The following is a 15,973-nucleotide window of genomic DNA, read 5'->3' as shown; positions in this document are numbered from 1 at the left end:
AGGCCGAATGAGTCCCACAACAGCGGATCAATGAAAGGCAATCAAAGGAAGGGCGGCGCCGCACCTCCCGACACGCATCTCCTGGCGACCTCCCACAGGATCAGGCCGAAGCTGTACATGTCGGCCATGATGTAGGACTGGAAGTGGTTGCGGTTCAGGCTCTCGTCCAGCACCTCCGGAGGCATGAAGCGCTTGGTGCCCACCCGCGTGTTGGGAGGGATGTCCACCTCGTTGGTGTCACTGAGTGCGAGAAAGATGACGGCGATTTTTTATCGGAAAACACTAACTAACTACCGCTAGCTGAGAAATATGGAACGAGACATATCAGGCGCGTCTATATTGATATGTGGGGTGGTAGTAGCCTAGTGGGTAACACACTCGCCTATCAACCAGAAGACCCGGGTTCGAATCCCACTTACTACCATTGTGTCCCTGAGCAAGACACTTAACCCTAAAAATTGCTCCAGGGGGTGGACTGTCCCTGTAATACTGATTGTAAGTCGCTCTGGATAAGGGCGTCTGATAAATGCTGTAAATGATATTTGCTTTGCACGACTGAGAGTGCAGAGAGGCTTTGGACACGTTATGGACAGAAGGATGCAGAAAAAACATTTCAGCCGCTACGATGCCGGTATCTGGTACGTGCTCGTACTCGTTAAAAGTCCCCCGATACCGGGGGCCGATACCGCGGTCTGAGAAATGTCTGTGTTTGAGCGGCGTGTGAGGGGTTAATCAAGAGTTTAGCCACGCCCCTAAACCAACACAACCCACGCGGCAGCAAACTCTTGCAAGACGAGAGAAAATGTCCAGAGACAATCCACGTGCTGTGAAAATAACACTGCATGGTGTCACTCTCGGTGGTAGAAAATGTGGGAATCTGCGTCTCCTCCGTGTCCTTAAATAAATAATAACATAAATACATGTTCTTAATTCCAAACTAGTCCCATGTTTTTTTGTTAAATTGTGTGACTAAAGCTGTAACCTGTAAATTAATTTTTTTTTTAAGTACTCGGCGAGTACTGGAATGCAATATTCGTACTCGTTTTCCAAAAAAGTGGTATCGGTGCACCCCTACTTTATAGGTCTCCTACCCGCTGTAAAGATACGGTAATCAGACGTGTGTAACACCGGCTCCTCTGACCTGATGAACTTGACGGCCAGGCCCAGGTCGGCGATGCAGCACGCCCCGTTCTTCTTCACCAGGATGTTCTTGCTCTTGAGGTCGCGGTGGGCGATGGCCGGCTTGCCCTGCGTGCCGAAGATCTCGGTGTGGAGGTGGCAGAGGCCGGAGACGGAGGAGTAGGCCAGCCGCAGCATGGCCTTGGTGTCCAGCGTGGTGGACTTGAGGTAGTCGTAGAGGGAGCCGCTCTCGTGATAATCTGTGATCAGGTAGAGCTGCGTCCATGAGCCCGTGCCCTTAATGTCCGCGGCGATGAACCCTACCAGAAGGAAGTAGAACGTTCCACACATATCACCGAGTACAGTGCCCTCCAGCGGTCCCATCTGAGACTGTTCATCAAACTGTGTTTCCAAAAATTCTGCACCCAGAGGTTTACTGGTAATTTTATATCTCAAAGATCTGGTTCTAAACATGACTTCAATCATTCACCTTTTACTACGGTACAGATCTATTATTCCTCAATAATCCATTCCATTAGAAAACTAGGGGCAGTGGTTAAGGATGCGGCCCCGTAATCAGAAGGTTGCCGGTTCAAATCCCGAGCCGCCAAGATGCCACTGAGGTGCCACTGAGCACTGCTGCTCCTTCTGTACTGAGCTTGAGCTGGGATCATATTTAGTTGGCAAGTTGGCATGGCAACTACTCGCTAACCTTAAATCTCAAAGAAAGATGTCTTAACTAATGAAATCCCAACAGCATCAGATTTTTCCTTCAACAGTTGTCCTGTCATCTCTATCTATGTTGCACATGTCCCCACACACTTCTCCCTGGGTGCCTGTCATGGCTGCCCACTGCTCACCAAGGGTGATACAGGGTTAAAAGCAGAGGACACATTTCATTGTGTCACCGTGTGCTGTGCTGCAGTGTTTCAAAATGACAATCACTTTTAAATAATGTAAAAAATTACATAATCTGCCCAACCCTGAAATCATAAGATATCCTCCACAGACATGCTGAAACACCCCATAATGCTTTGAGAAGCATATAAGCAGGGGTGGTAGTAGCCTAGTGGGTAACACACTCGCCTATGAACCAGAAGACCCGGGTTCGAATCCCACTTACTACCATTGTGTCTCTGAGCAAGACACTTAACCCTAAATTGCTCCAGGGAGACTGTCCCTGTAATACTGATTGTAAGTCGCTCTGGATAAGGGCGTCTGATAAATGCTGTAAATGTAAATGTAAATGCATATACTGTGTCATGTCCTCGTACCCAGGATGTTCTCGTGTCTCATCAGCACGGTCTGGTAGATCTCAGTCTCTCTGAACCAGCTGGCCTCCTCGGTGGTGAAGAAGACCTTGACGGCCACCTTCTCCCCACGCCAGCGGCCCATCCACACCTCGCCGTAGCGGCCCTTCCCGATCTGCTTCACCATTTGAATCTGTTTAGCGATGGTGCGTTGGACCTGTGAGGGAGCGGGTCGCCGTTTTTATTCATATAAATTCGGATCATCACTCATAACTTGTACATGTCGGAACTGAGAAAGTTGTGTTCAGAAAACTTCATTGTCGTGTTGAAGCCCAACTCGGCTAAGTAGTTCTGCCATCTGTCTGAAGAGGCGCGCTAATTAGCAGGAAGATCTGAACAGAACGTAGAGAAAAGGGCCGTGCCCGCGCCGCTGCTGTCGCCCACACTCACCAGCAGGGGGAGCCCCGAGCCGCTACCAGAGCTCTGGGACTGTTCAATCAGGTCCTTCAGGGACTCTCCCGGCGGGATGAACGTCTCGTCCTGCTCCAGGCCGATGCTGTAGCGAGGCCGAGACTCCTGCCGCTTGTACCTGTCAATCAACGCACCAGCACCATCAGAGTGGAACCTGCATCATTACCATAAGAACAAGGCTGCGAAATGCAAATTTACGATAAGATACGGCCCGTACATTCCACAGATTTAACCGATTGGCACATTTTTTGCAGAATAAGTTGCACTATGATGCTTTACTTTACTTTACTTTACTTTACTTTACTTTACTTTACTTTACTTGGCAGACGCTTTTATCCAAAGCAATTTACAGGGGGAAGACACCAGCAATTCTCCTTCGATTTCTGTAGATTTTGAGTTTACAAAAACTAAGAGCCCTGATAAGGCCGAACTTGTCAGGAAAGGAACATGCTCGGAAACTGTGCTAGACGAAGCATTTTTTGTATTATTTTGTGCAGTGTGTACGCATGTGTAAGTGTTAGATTCATCTGTTTTGAACAAGTGGGTTCTTTTTGAACATCTGCTTCTTAAAGGTGGTGGTAGTCTCGGCTAGTCGAATGGAGCAGGGCAAATTATTCCACCAGCCAGGGACAACAAAGGAGAACAAGGAGAACAAAGGACACTGTGCCTAATTTCATATTTTCATCACTTTTCTGATGGTAAGCCTAGTTTGTACTCACTAGACCTGAAGGGTCTGAACGAAGAGGAGATGGAGCGGTCCTCTCACCTGAAGTAGCAGAAGATGATGATGATGGTCAGGATGATACTGCAGACCATGACGGAGACCAGCAGAGCCATGTAGTGAATGTTCCCATCCACATAATCTGCGGGGAGGAGGACAGTGTGACCACCACAGCTCAATTTCCAGAAGTAGCAAGTTCTGCTTAGTGGTGCCATCTTCCCAAAGTGCAACATGTGGATACGGTGTCATGCAGTTGTGCAAAACTTGTGCCGGCGTTTCCCTTTCCGCCCCCCCCCCCCCCCCATCTCCCCGGGGCCAGGTCGCGGCAGCGAGAGGAACCCGAGCCCTGATCGATGGGCTGCTTCCTGCAGCAGCGCGATTGTGTTTCAGGACGCCGAGACGCAGACTTTCACTGGGACTCTTGTCTTACTGACACACAGTCGCCACTGTCCTACACAACCCCCAACAAATTTCTGTCACCTCAATGTGAGACACACACATACGAACACACACACACGCAGATCCTTATGTGATCAATGATTAATTACCTCCGTATAGCAGTTTGTACCGCAAAATATTTTATATTTCCATAATAAATTTACTCTTTACCTTGGTCAGAAGAAGAATTCCACACTTACACAGTTCACGCTGACATATCTCACACACACACACACACACACACACACACACACACACACACTGCATGATTAACAATGACTGTAATGAGAACGGAAAAACATTTCCCTTCCCAGTCACAGTGACCTGTGTGTGTGTGTGTGTGTGTGTGTGTGTGTCTCAAATGAATCATTTATCAGATTTGAGCTTGCTGCTGGACAGTTATGATATTCCCATCTTAGAAGCACAGAGAGAGAGAGAGAGAGAGAGAGAGGGAGGACAAAATGTTTGCAGCTGGAAGTGGCAGCTCTACAGATATTCCCAGTCTGTGCTGGTGCTGGAAACACAAGCGGTCCCAGAGGTTGGGGGGGGGGGGGTTCTGTCCTTTTTATCAGGGATGGAGAGAACAAGCTGAGCCACCAGCTCCGTTTTCACCTGTTCCCCCACAGCCCTGACTCCTCCACACACCTGACCTGCGGCTTCACGACATGATAACCGATATAAAGATATAAGATATCGCCCCCTTGTGGTTTCCAAACGGTAATATTTCCTTACCTCATCAAAACGTAATCAGTTCCAACAAATGCTGACTCCAAACCCACAACCAAATTTCCACTTAATCCATCAAATCTCCAATCAAAGCATAATCAATGTCAGACAAATAAATCCAGACATTAGCGTCTAGGTCTATATCCAAACCCACAGTAATCCCAATTCCACCCAAAACAAGCCAATCACGGAGCCGCACGTCCACACATCCAGACCCACAGCCGTGTAGTCCATGGTGTGGAACTGAACTGACTCACTTGGGGTTTTCAGGGGCGGCAGGGTGGGGTGGAGGTCTCGGTTACAGTAGTCCTGGTCGGTGCAGCACTCCAGCGATCGCCTCTGGCGCGAGTTCCCTGTGTCCTGCGGGGACGGAGGTACAAGTGAGCCTTTCTGTCCATGTGTCTGCCTGCACCTCTGTTGGAACCAGTTCCTGGTGGTCCTCACCCTGCACTGGAAATCCGAGCCAACCAGCCCCAGACAGCCAGACGTCAGGACGGGCACACCGCCCTCCTCCTCCTCCACCATGGTGAAGCAGAATCCATCCGTCCTGCAGTGGAGACAACGTCACCGCTAATGTTATTCAGCCTGGATCTTATTTGCTCTGAGCAAAATGCTTTAATTCCACTTCCCAAACACGTGCACTTTTATTCCGGTTTAAAATACATATTTATATACATGCACTTATTTGTTCTACTTCGTGATTAATAGTTTTCCTTCTAACTTGTCTCGTCCATATTTGTATGGAATATAAATGCGGTTTTATAGCGGGTACCTGCAGGTGTTGTTGGTGGAGTCTTCTGGGCAGTGGTGGTGGCAGTAGCACCAGAGTAACCGCTGCGGCAGGGCAGGAACCGTCCCCCTGCCGGCCTCCTTCGCAGCGTCCACTGCCGTCCTCCCAGAATTCCTCAGTAGCATGGCATCCAGGACGTTGCCTGCAACACACATGAAGCGAGGGAATTATAAACAAGATGATGATGAAGCTGGTTTTATGAGCATCTTATATGAAACCAAATGATGGGATTAATTACAGAAACATCCAAATCTGAAAGAGTGTCTCATGTCTGTGCCAGATGAAATGTGTTATTCCCTAAGTACCATGTCCTAGTACGGGTAGTACTGAGTCGTGCCCATTCATGGAATAAGTGTAGTCCTAGACTAACGCTTTTGATCTAGGAATAGGCTTAATCTATGAGCGGGATTGGGATACATGGGACAACAAAGACAACGTCCTATATTGAATGAACTATGCCAGCAGTATGGCTGAATGTCCACCAATTATCTCCAAAACATGCATCTCTGACCATGCCAACTTGCCAACTAAATATGATCCCGGCTCAAGCAGATCCTCCCCACACGTAACAACGGGCTACGTGTTCCTGCTTTTGGAACCTTTATAAGACCGAGCGGTAATTAAAGCCACGTACTCTACCGGTATGGGTGTATAACCCCGACTCAGGCCCACCAGCAACCCAACACAAAGCCGCTATGTTCTCCTGACACGGGCCACCTGCTTGCTCCATGACGGGGGTCATAAATATTCATTCTCCGCAGTGGGATCATGTATTTATTCCGAACACATTCCCAATAAATGCAGTGATTCCAGATGCCAATTTCACGTCGAGCGTAAACACGATTTTTACTCTTGCACGCTTCCTTTCTACTCTTCCAATAAAGCGCACAAATCTGCTCCATTTGCACCCAGTTTCAACCTTCCTGATCCCCGGTGACCCCATCAGTCACCAACTCACTTCCATCCCATCAACCCCAAAACAGCAACCTGCAGGATCTGAAGACACCGAGCATCAGCTCCGGAACCAAAGCTGTTCCAGAGGAAAATAAAAGCCCGGCTCCCCCGCCCCGGCTGAGAACGCAGAGACCATCCTGACCCGGGACAAACTCCAAAGCATTCCGCAGGACATTCAACACCAGCAAGAGACATGTAACAAGTGCTGGGCTGCACAAGGCTGAAGGCTGCTTTCTTTGTGTTGACTGACCTTGGTGGCATCCGAGCCAAAAAAACATATATTTCAGACGGACCGATGACAGCCAGAGCGAAGGAACGGCATCAGGCCACTCGTTTCCTCCCATCACACCAGATACGGGGTGTAAAGTGGCAGAGGAGGTGTTTTCTGATAAGGAGACCTTTTCAGACAAATCTGTCGTTCACTGTTCGAAAGAGCTTTGAAGTTGTGCCAAGCCCACCTCCGACGGGCCACAAGCCCAAACATCGGTCGCTCTTCTCTTCCAGCAGCTGTTCGGATCCCAAACGTGACAACATTTTACATGTCCACACCTCCACAGGTCCTCGTGTCTGATAAAGCTGCAGGTCATTCAGTCAAGACCTCTGTCTTTGTGGTCTTCTGGTTCATAGGTGACTGTCTAACATGCTAGGCTACCACAACATCTACTTAAATTCATTCATTATTATTTATTAATGCAGAGAATCCGATGAGAAGGGCTGGGTGATATGGCATAACATTCAAATCGCGATATAAATTGATCCATAGACAGTATGGATATATATAACGGTATATATTGTGTTACATAATTTGATGAGTACATTTAATTATATAACAGGTGACACAAGCGGACATTTCTGCGGTAGGCCTTACATTTGCAACATCATGCATCACTGTGACGCCATGTCAGGTTAACTAACTGTGATAATACATCATACCCTGCAGAAACACTGGAGCCTGTGGTTTTGTGGTTCACCAACCAGGTCCCCTAAACATTTAATGTTTACATTAGTCCTCTTCAAATCAAATAACTAAAAGAAAAATGGAAGGTTTTTCTATCACAGCCAGAACAGTCAAGTGATTCAGCGTCAGCTCCACATAACATGAGTAGAAAGATAGCGGTTAAGGAAGCGGCCCCATAATCAGAAGGTTGCCGGTTCGAATCCCGATCCGCCATGGTGCCACTGAGGTGCCACTGAGCAAAGCACCGTCCCCACACACTGCTCCCCATGGCTGCCCACTGCTCACACAGGGTGATGGGTTAAATGCAGAGGACACATTTCACTATGTGCACCATGTGCTGTGCTGCAGTGTATGACAATGACAATCACTTCACTTTCACAAGATCAGCCAGAAAGATACAGGCCCAGCAGAACTGGCATCTACTTCTGCTCTTTCTCCAGGCCTGGTGATCTGTTATTGATCTTCTACAACTCTAGCTTTAGCTGCGCTGGGAATCTGATCTGATCCAGAGAGGCCCACACCAGGATCGCCGTAATCTATGGAGCATCCACAGTTTATTAGATGGTGAACACAAACACCACGTCTAACTTTGGTTCATCAAGGTTTTGTAATGTGTGAGAACAACAGAAACATATAAATGCAAGGTGAACCGATTCAAACACCGGTCTCCTTGACGTGAGTGAGGAGATCCACCATGTCACCAGGATGCCGAGACATGTTTCAAAGACACTGACGTCTCATTACTACATGAAACCAGATGCAGTCAGGGTGGTCCAGAGCGGTTCTCCATCAGCGGAATAAATGGCTACTGCACAAGTTGCGCAATCCCGGCAAATGTAGTAATTCAATAAGTTCTCATTCATCTCTTCTCCATCTAAATTGATTACGAGGACAGTGATTAAAATACATATCTGCTTCAATTACAGAGGAAAAGCCTGCTAGTTCTCCATGCGTGGAGCAGAAATAGAAAGTGACACCAATATCATGTTTCTGGGTTGAACCAGGATCTCCATCAACATGAGGGGTCTTCAACATTTATTTTCCTTTGGTTTATCCATCAGTTGGATAAGCCTTTTTTGTGAAATTACTGTGTATAGGGAAATCAGTCAGTAAAATATCTTTACTGTCAAGACAAGCAGCAAATTATTGCTGAGAAAAGATCACAACATGAAAGTAGGTCAGCCCTTCATCCGTCTCTGTGGTTGCCCTGCCGGCTGAAACAAATCCGAAAGCATTTGAAGTTGACACATCCAGTCATAATCAAGTGGATTTTTTTTAATTATTATTTCGATTTGAAATAACAATAAAGAAGAAATTGCCTGGGTGAGACGTGAGAATCAGGGTTTGACAAGAGGCAGGAAGTCTGGCGGGGGTTGCAGGTGGGACACGGGTCCAGCTGGAGGGTGGTGAGGGCAGGGCAGGTCCTCCTGTCCTCTCCTCCCCATGACCACGAGTGCAGTCATGTGACCTGGTGCCCAGCAGTTGACAAAACAGCCTGTTGGCCAGAGTCGCCCCACACCTGTGAGCTGTTAACCAGCATGCTTGTTCTCAGTGTGTGTGTGTGTGTGTGTGTGTGTGTGTTCTTGCTAGAAGGTCAGCAGTGACCATCTGTCAGGGGAACGCTTCATTATTAAGAATGTGCACCTTGCGGTACAGTCTGTTCCACACACCGACACACACGGCGGTTCACATGAGGAACGGCTGCTGGAAAAGTCACATGACTGCCAAATGGGACTTAGCTGTTCACAACAAATGGCTGGGCTGGACAATAACACACACACACACATACACACACACACACATTTACCATTGAAACTCAAGTGTACCGATACTCTTCAGAAGTAAAAGATGGACAACTATATAAATGACAAAATGACACAAGAACAACTAAATACACTCACATCGGTGCTTTATCGATATTTAAGAAACTTGGTACTTCAACATAAATTTAAGGAATGACATTGTCTTTCATTAATCTTTCAATCACTGCACATTTTTACATAAATCGTAATGGCTAAAGCCACATTGTAGAGGTTAAAACTACAACACGAACTCTCAGCATGAACACACCAATATGATATTTGTTCATGACATGTATCTGCATCATCCAATATAACACTTATTTCCAGGACAGGCAACCGGGATTCAACCAGAAGATCTTGAGACTCCCGTGATATTTTAATAGCAAGTTCAATTTTAGTAGGTTGTTACTTCAGCAAGTTTTGACAAGTTTGCCCGGTGAGATTAGGTTCGCAAGACCATCGGCTTTATCATTGCGAGCGGCCATAAGTGTTTCAGCCATAAAGTGTCAGCGGAAAATGAATGTGTCCTGCAAGTTCCTGAAATTGAATCCTCAGACTGGGCAGAAGATTTAGGATTTATCTCCCCCCATAATGGATAAAGGCTCAACTCCTTTTCACTTCTCCTAATATAAACTGTCGACCTTCAAACCGGCAAAAACGGCCGCGCAGAAAGGCATAAATTGACCTCGGCGAGTGTGTTTTTCCTCTTCTTTCAACCTTCCTCTTGCAAATACTATTAGGCCCCTAAACCTTCTCCCAACATGATTTACTTTTGGCAGATTGATGGCCGGGGTTGTTTTTCGCCGAGATACAGACTCAGCGCTGATCCTTGGCCTTGCAGACGTCAGGAGGTGCTTTCCCGCTGATACGGGACTTACGGCAGGATATGGGACGCTTTCAGCACCCAATTAGCGTAGCCTCTGGTGCTAAAAGGCCACTTTTTAGCAGGCGCCACGTCGTACGCGCCGCGCCGAGGAGGAGCGAGAGGGCCATGGCGGTGGGGGTGGGGGGGTTCGGCGCGATGCCGTCTCCGTGCTCATTAATTAGGAGCTGTGTCAAACAGCTACCACGCAGAGGATATAAACACGGACTTCTCCAGCGGCGACGCGTCTCTGTGTCTGACAGGTCGATCCGAGCTGGGAGGGAAAACATGCGCCGCGCCGCACCGGTACTTGCTCCGATCTCCGGGTCCTCCCTCGTAAACACGGCCCAGCGCTCCGGAATGCCTTTTGGATTGGCGCTTTACTTAAAGATACAAGGCAACGTGTGTTTATATATTATAACGGCTGTCAATCAAAAAAACGGACCTGATTTCAGGTTCGCACACACCACACACAAAGAAAGAAATGTCTCCTGTGCGCCATGAAACTCTTAAACTTCTTATTTGGGCCCAGAGTCAGTAAACTTGCCCACTTTGTCATTCTAACTAGGGTGCTGGTAGCCTAGTGGGTAACACAGAAGACCCAGGTTCAAACCCCACTTGCTGCCATCGTGTCCCTGAGCAAGACACTTAACCCTGAGTGTCTCCAGGAGGGGACTGTCCCTGTAACTACTGATTGTAAGTCGCTCTGGATAAGGGCGTCTGATAAATGCCGTAAATGTAAACTTTTAAAATTCGGCACGTAAACGGAGGATTTGGTCACCGTACCGCACCAGGGCAAATGTTGAAAGCAAAGCACTGCGAGGATTTATTTGTGCTCCCAGTTAGTTTTGACATTGTCCCCTGCCCTGTGGGGAGCTGCCCTGGGGGTGGGAGGAAGTTATGCACCATTAGTCGCCAGAACACAAAAGCCCCGGCGAATGCCTCCGCTTCCCCCGTCCCTCTCCCGGATCATGGGGCTGTTTTTGTTTGGCTTCTCTTGTCCTCTCCTGGCAGGTGAGAGATGGCACCGTCACTCAGGACCCCCGCTGGGAGCCGAGGTGAGGGAGGCGACCTCTGACCCACACCCAACCCCAGCCCCCATCGGCCCTCCCCTAATCCCGCGTCCCCTTTCCGGGCCTCGCGGAGACGGGAGCAGACAGCTGGGACAGGTGACAGGACGAGACAGGTCCACATTAAACCTGTCACCCTCAACACATCCATCATGGCCAGAGCAGGAGAGCACTTTAAAGCGGCAGCCCGGTGTAACCGGAGGACCGAAGCAGAGAAATGGGCCGCCAGATTAGCCGGGCCTGCGTGACGCCCGCAGGAATGAATAATAATGGATGGATGAATGGGCAGGGCGCGGCCGCGCCGCGGACGGCTTATTGATGGGAGCACATTATGGCATTTCTCTCGCTGAGGAGGCCGATTGTGCGCCGGAGAATGGGGGCTCCGGAACCTTCCGTGCATCCCCTGGCCCACAGAGGCCCGCGGTCCCATTGAGCCCAGGGTGAAAAACGGCAGAAGAAAGAAACCCAGCTGCTCGCTTTAGTTTGTCTCCCGTCCTGCCATCTGTGTCCGGCGATGTCCCACACCGCGACCCGAGGAGAACGCCGGGACACAAACCCTTTTCACTGTACGCTCATGAAAGGAAAGGGGCTTCTGGGAAATCTGTGCAACCGGTGTGTATAAAAGGAAATCGAAGAAACACATTGCTAAAGTGATTATATATTATATTGCTGTCATGGTCACCGGCGTTTTTTCCGGTAGAGGGTCTGCCTGCCCGGTGTCAGTAGTAGAGTATCGGGTTACAGGTGAAGCAGTTCCAGATGTGCTGCAGGTCAGCGTAATAAATCCTACTTTTATATATATTTATTTATTTTTTATTTTTTGGTCCATAGGCCAGGAGCCTCAATCCCCCGCTTAGCTTATCCTACGTCTCTCTAACACACACACACACACACACACACACACACAATGTTCGCCTAACCGCTACAGTAGGAGTCCCTGGCCGAGGGGCTACATACCGCGCTTTCACGTCGAAAGCCATTCATCGCTGCTGGAATGTGGGATCCTCCCGATGCCCTACTGCGTGCGGAGTGACAACGCGGGGCAGGAAATGCAGCAAGCGCCAAGTTCACAGCGCAGCGATGCCGCAGTTCAAACCCGGACAATCCGGGAATACATGTTAATGCGCACCGTGCCTCTACCCCAGCAAACAAATCGAATTTGAAGCAAATATTTTCAAACTTTAAGGGTTTTTTTATCTTCTGCAGTTAACAATTTTCCTATATTTTAGTACCCTTAAAAATGGAAATACATGCCAGACACACAAACCAACTATATAAACGAAACAAATACATCAAGCAGATTCACACACACACACACACACACACACACACACACACACACACACACACACAGACACACACATACAGTATATGTGTATGTGGTTCCCACGACAACACAATGTATCAGTAGTCTCACTAGTATCTGATAGATGTGCTGTCAGTGGAACTTGTGGTTTGATGAGTGAGAGTGTTGTACCACCATTCAGGTGGGTACTCACAAACACACACACACACACACACACACACACACACACACACACACACACACACGTGCAGGCAAAACATACATGGCGAGGTTAACGCTGCTATCTTAAACTCTGCATGCGATCAGATTTCCCTCAGATCTCAATGGCACGCTGCGGTGATTAGGGCAGGGAAAACAAGAGCCACTGGGCCCCCACCCGGTCACCCCCTCCCCGGCTCCCAGACCCAACGCTGGGACAGTAAGCCCTGCGCTAACCACGCTTAGCTGATCGCAGACATAACTGTCGTGGATGCATACACACGCACAGCTGGGAGTCTGCGGCGGCCCGGCCCGGCCCGGCCCGGCCGCCAAATCAACCGCATGTAAGTGCTGCTACGGCGCAACACAAGTCTGAACATTCAAACCAACCTGGGGATCCAGTAACCTGGCCTGGAATTATACAGTCATACAACCATATAACGTGGCTACGACACTCACATACGAACCAGAAAAGTCCCAGGTTCAAACCCAACTTACTACCATTGTGTCCCTGAGCAAGACACTTAACCCCGAGTGCTTAGGTTTTAATGGGAAAACTTTGGAGGAGACTGAGCAAAGATGAGAAGTGCCTGAAGATACAATATCCAGGGGAGGGGGGAATGAGAGTAACCCTAGCAGTGACAATATCTCATGCCGATCTGAGGTAGCTTTTTAACAGCTTAAACACTTTTTATGATTATATATTAAAACCACAAAGTTTCCATCTGTGCCACATCCACATTGTGGCAAACTGGTAATCTGTCTACCTCATGTACTATAGGAGATTTCCCTATATATTTGATGTATTTTCATATAATATAATATAAAATAATATAATATAATTTAATATAATGAACTACTGTAACTACTGATTGTACGACGCTCTGGATAAGGGCGTCTGATAAATGCTGTAAATGTTCAATTTAAACTGTCTTGGAGAACATGGTTCAAAAAGCACAAATTTGAGACAGACCTGCCAGGATGAGCTTTTCAGGCCATGGTAAGAATCATGGACACCATGGCTCCACTGGATTCTATTAGTAGCCCGTACCCATGGTAAAAAAGCTCCAGCCAGTCTCCTCCAGCCAAAGCCCTCAAGCTATTTCAAAACCACATTTACACATTTGTGAGAATAGAGAAGTCCATCCTTTCTTTTTCCGTGGAGGGTTGTTCCGTTGTTCCAGCGTTCCGTTTCCCACAATCCCACTCACCAAAACGCACAGCTTTTGGACAGTGAGCCATCATCAACTCTTTCTCTTCAAAGAGCTAAAAGCATCAGTGGGATCTCTCTACACACAGCCTCTCAAATAAACACCAGCTGCCCAGCAGCCCAGCTTCCTGAACTCTTTTTAAACAGAGCCGCTCTCTTTCCTGCGCCGCTCGGCCGCCTCGTTTCAGGCCCCGACTCATAAAACAAACACCGCTAACACGAGTAAACGGCCATTCAGACACCGGCCGAAGGAGCGCACAACGTTCTTCCCATCCAGCGAAGGCCCGGGCGAGGAAGACCATTCCACACATCCTGACCCTGTTCCCGCTCCGGACCTTCACACCAGAGTCGGTTCTGTTCACGTGAATTCTTTCGGGGGGGGAAATGTTTCCGGAGATCGGCAGCATTCCGTCACGAATGCAGGCTGATCCATGAACGGACATCTGCTGGCCAACGATTCCCGTTTGGCACCTCCAGATCGACCAATAGCAGCCTGAGAGTGATGCAGCCTGATGAAAAATTTTACTGATGAATGCCACAAAAATTAAGCTGCGGCATTCATTTCTAACATATTTTGAAAGCAATATGTCATTTAGGATACAGTACAGAATGATTATACATTATTACAACGATTTAAAGTAATCCCTAACCAGAAAAAGCAGCTCTGAGTAGTATGAAAAAACATTGAAACTGTAGAAGAAGTGTAGATAAACAATAATTAATGTCCAATGCCTTATTCAGTGACATTCTTAAATTGTCATGGCTTTTGTGGGCAGCAGGCTCTGCAGTGGGCTACTCCGGTTCCGAATTCCGGTCCGGAGTTTGGTGTGGACTTCCAGACTGTGTTCACCTCTGCTGCTCTGTATAAATCTGCCCTGGTTGCGTCTTGCCCCCATCGCCCTGTCCTGTGTGCTATGTGTCTTGTCCTGGAGTAAATCCCCTGTCCCCTGTAAGTTTTGTTCCATTTCATAGATTCTTAACACTTATGTTTCAGTGTAAAACCACGTCGCCGTATTCTGCCGATGCTTCACTAGTCAGTCGTGGGGACTTGAGAACAGTGGCTACCTGAGAAACCTCTGCTCCATTTGACTGTTGAGAGAGCGGAGGGCATCTGAAGAGTCCGGATTAAAGGCTGCGGGGATAGAGCGCGGCTCCACGCGATGATGTCCCACCGGAGCGGGAGGCAGACAGAGCAGCAGCGGCGAGAGCCCACCATTATCTGACAGCTACGTGCTCGTTTTCCGTCCATTTACAGCCCGTGCCATGATTAGCACAGTGTTTGCGGAGGCTGGAGGCTCCTCGCGGCCCGGCCGGCCTGGCGCTGTTTACTCTCCTCGCGATTATTCTCCCATTTCACCGGCAGGCAGGAAGCTCCAATCTGCCCCCGGCCTATTGCACTGAGCAAGCAGCGTGTCTTTCACCAGTCCGGACACGGCCATTGTGGACTCAGTGGGGAACAAAATGATGAAGCAATTGAAGCAAACTAGAGCTGAATGGCCATTACTGTCCCTGGCGAGTCTGAAGTGTGTGTGGAGTGTCACCCATACAAAGATGAATCTAAAAAAAAAAAAAAAAAAAAGGGCACCTGTTCTATATCACCGCAAAATCCTCCCGTCTTACCGAAACATAATACTCACCAAAACTCCGTAACGTCGTAATGCCTCAGCGTCGCGGTGCAGAACAGCAGCCACATTAATCAAAGAACCCTGTACAGCGCGTGGGAAAACGAGGGGGGAAAAGCCGGGGGACACGGCCCGGTCAGAGAACCCAAGATGGGCTTTACCCCCTCGGCCGGTAGACCAGACAGGGACGAGAGGCTGTACTTCCTGTCTGTGGTGACCTCTGCAGAACCGACCTTCAGTCCCCAAGAAGGTGATTCAGAAGATCCAATATAACGACTATAAACATTAACAACAGAATTACAGCTAAACTATTTTACAGTTATACAATGTGCATAATTCCAAAAAAAATTAAGGGTAGTAGCCTAGTGGGTAACACACTCGCCTATGAACCAGAAGACCCAGGTTCAGATCCCACTTACTACCATTGTGTCCCTGAGCAAGACACTTAAGTGTCTCCAGTGGGGGGACTGTCCCTG

At 48.4% G+C, this 15,973-nt stretch overlaps 1 protein-coding gene across 1 annotated transcript in view; it reads right to left on the bottom strand.

Moving 5' to 3' along the window:
* LOC114799369 (bone morphogenetic protein receptor type-1B) overlaps positions 1 to 15,973 on the bottom strand; it is a 52,396-nt gene that overhangs the window by 2,352 nt on the left and 34,071 nt on the right. The window contains exons 4-11 of the mRNA XM_028995961.1: positions 5,498 to 5,657; positions 5,170 to 5,272; positions 4,983 to 5,085; positions 3,607 to 3,703; positions 2,820 to 2,958; positions 2,394 to 2,586; positions 1,142 to 1,439; positions 65 to 240 (exon numbers count right to left, since the gene is read on the bottom strand). Coding sequence (XP_028851794.1) covers positions 65 to 240; positions 1,142 to 1,439; positions 2,394 to 2,586; positions 2,820 to 2,958; positions 3,607 to 3,703; positions 4,983 to 5,085; positions 5,170 to 5,272; positions 5,498 to 5,657 — 1,269 coding nt within the window. The remainder of the gene's footprint in view (positions 1 to 64; positions 241 to 1,141; positions 1,440 to 2,393; positions 2,587 to 2,819; positions 2,959 to 3,606; positions 3,704 to 4,982; positions 5,086 to 5,169; positions 5,273 to 5,497; positions 5,658 to 15,973) is intronic.

Source organism: Denticeps clupeoides, chromosome 11 (assembly GCF_900700375.1).
Source record: "Denticeps clupeoides chromosome 11, fDenClu1.1, whole genome shotgun sequence".
In the NCBI taxonomy this organism is placed as follows: domain Eukaryota; kingdom Metazoa; phylum Chordata; class Actinopteri; order Clupeiformes; family Denticipitidae; genus Denticeps; species Denticeps clupeoides.
Note: the sequence above shows the minus strand (reverse complement) of the source record. Positions and strands in the feature narration are given on the sequence as shown.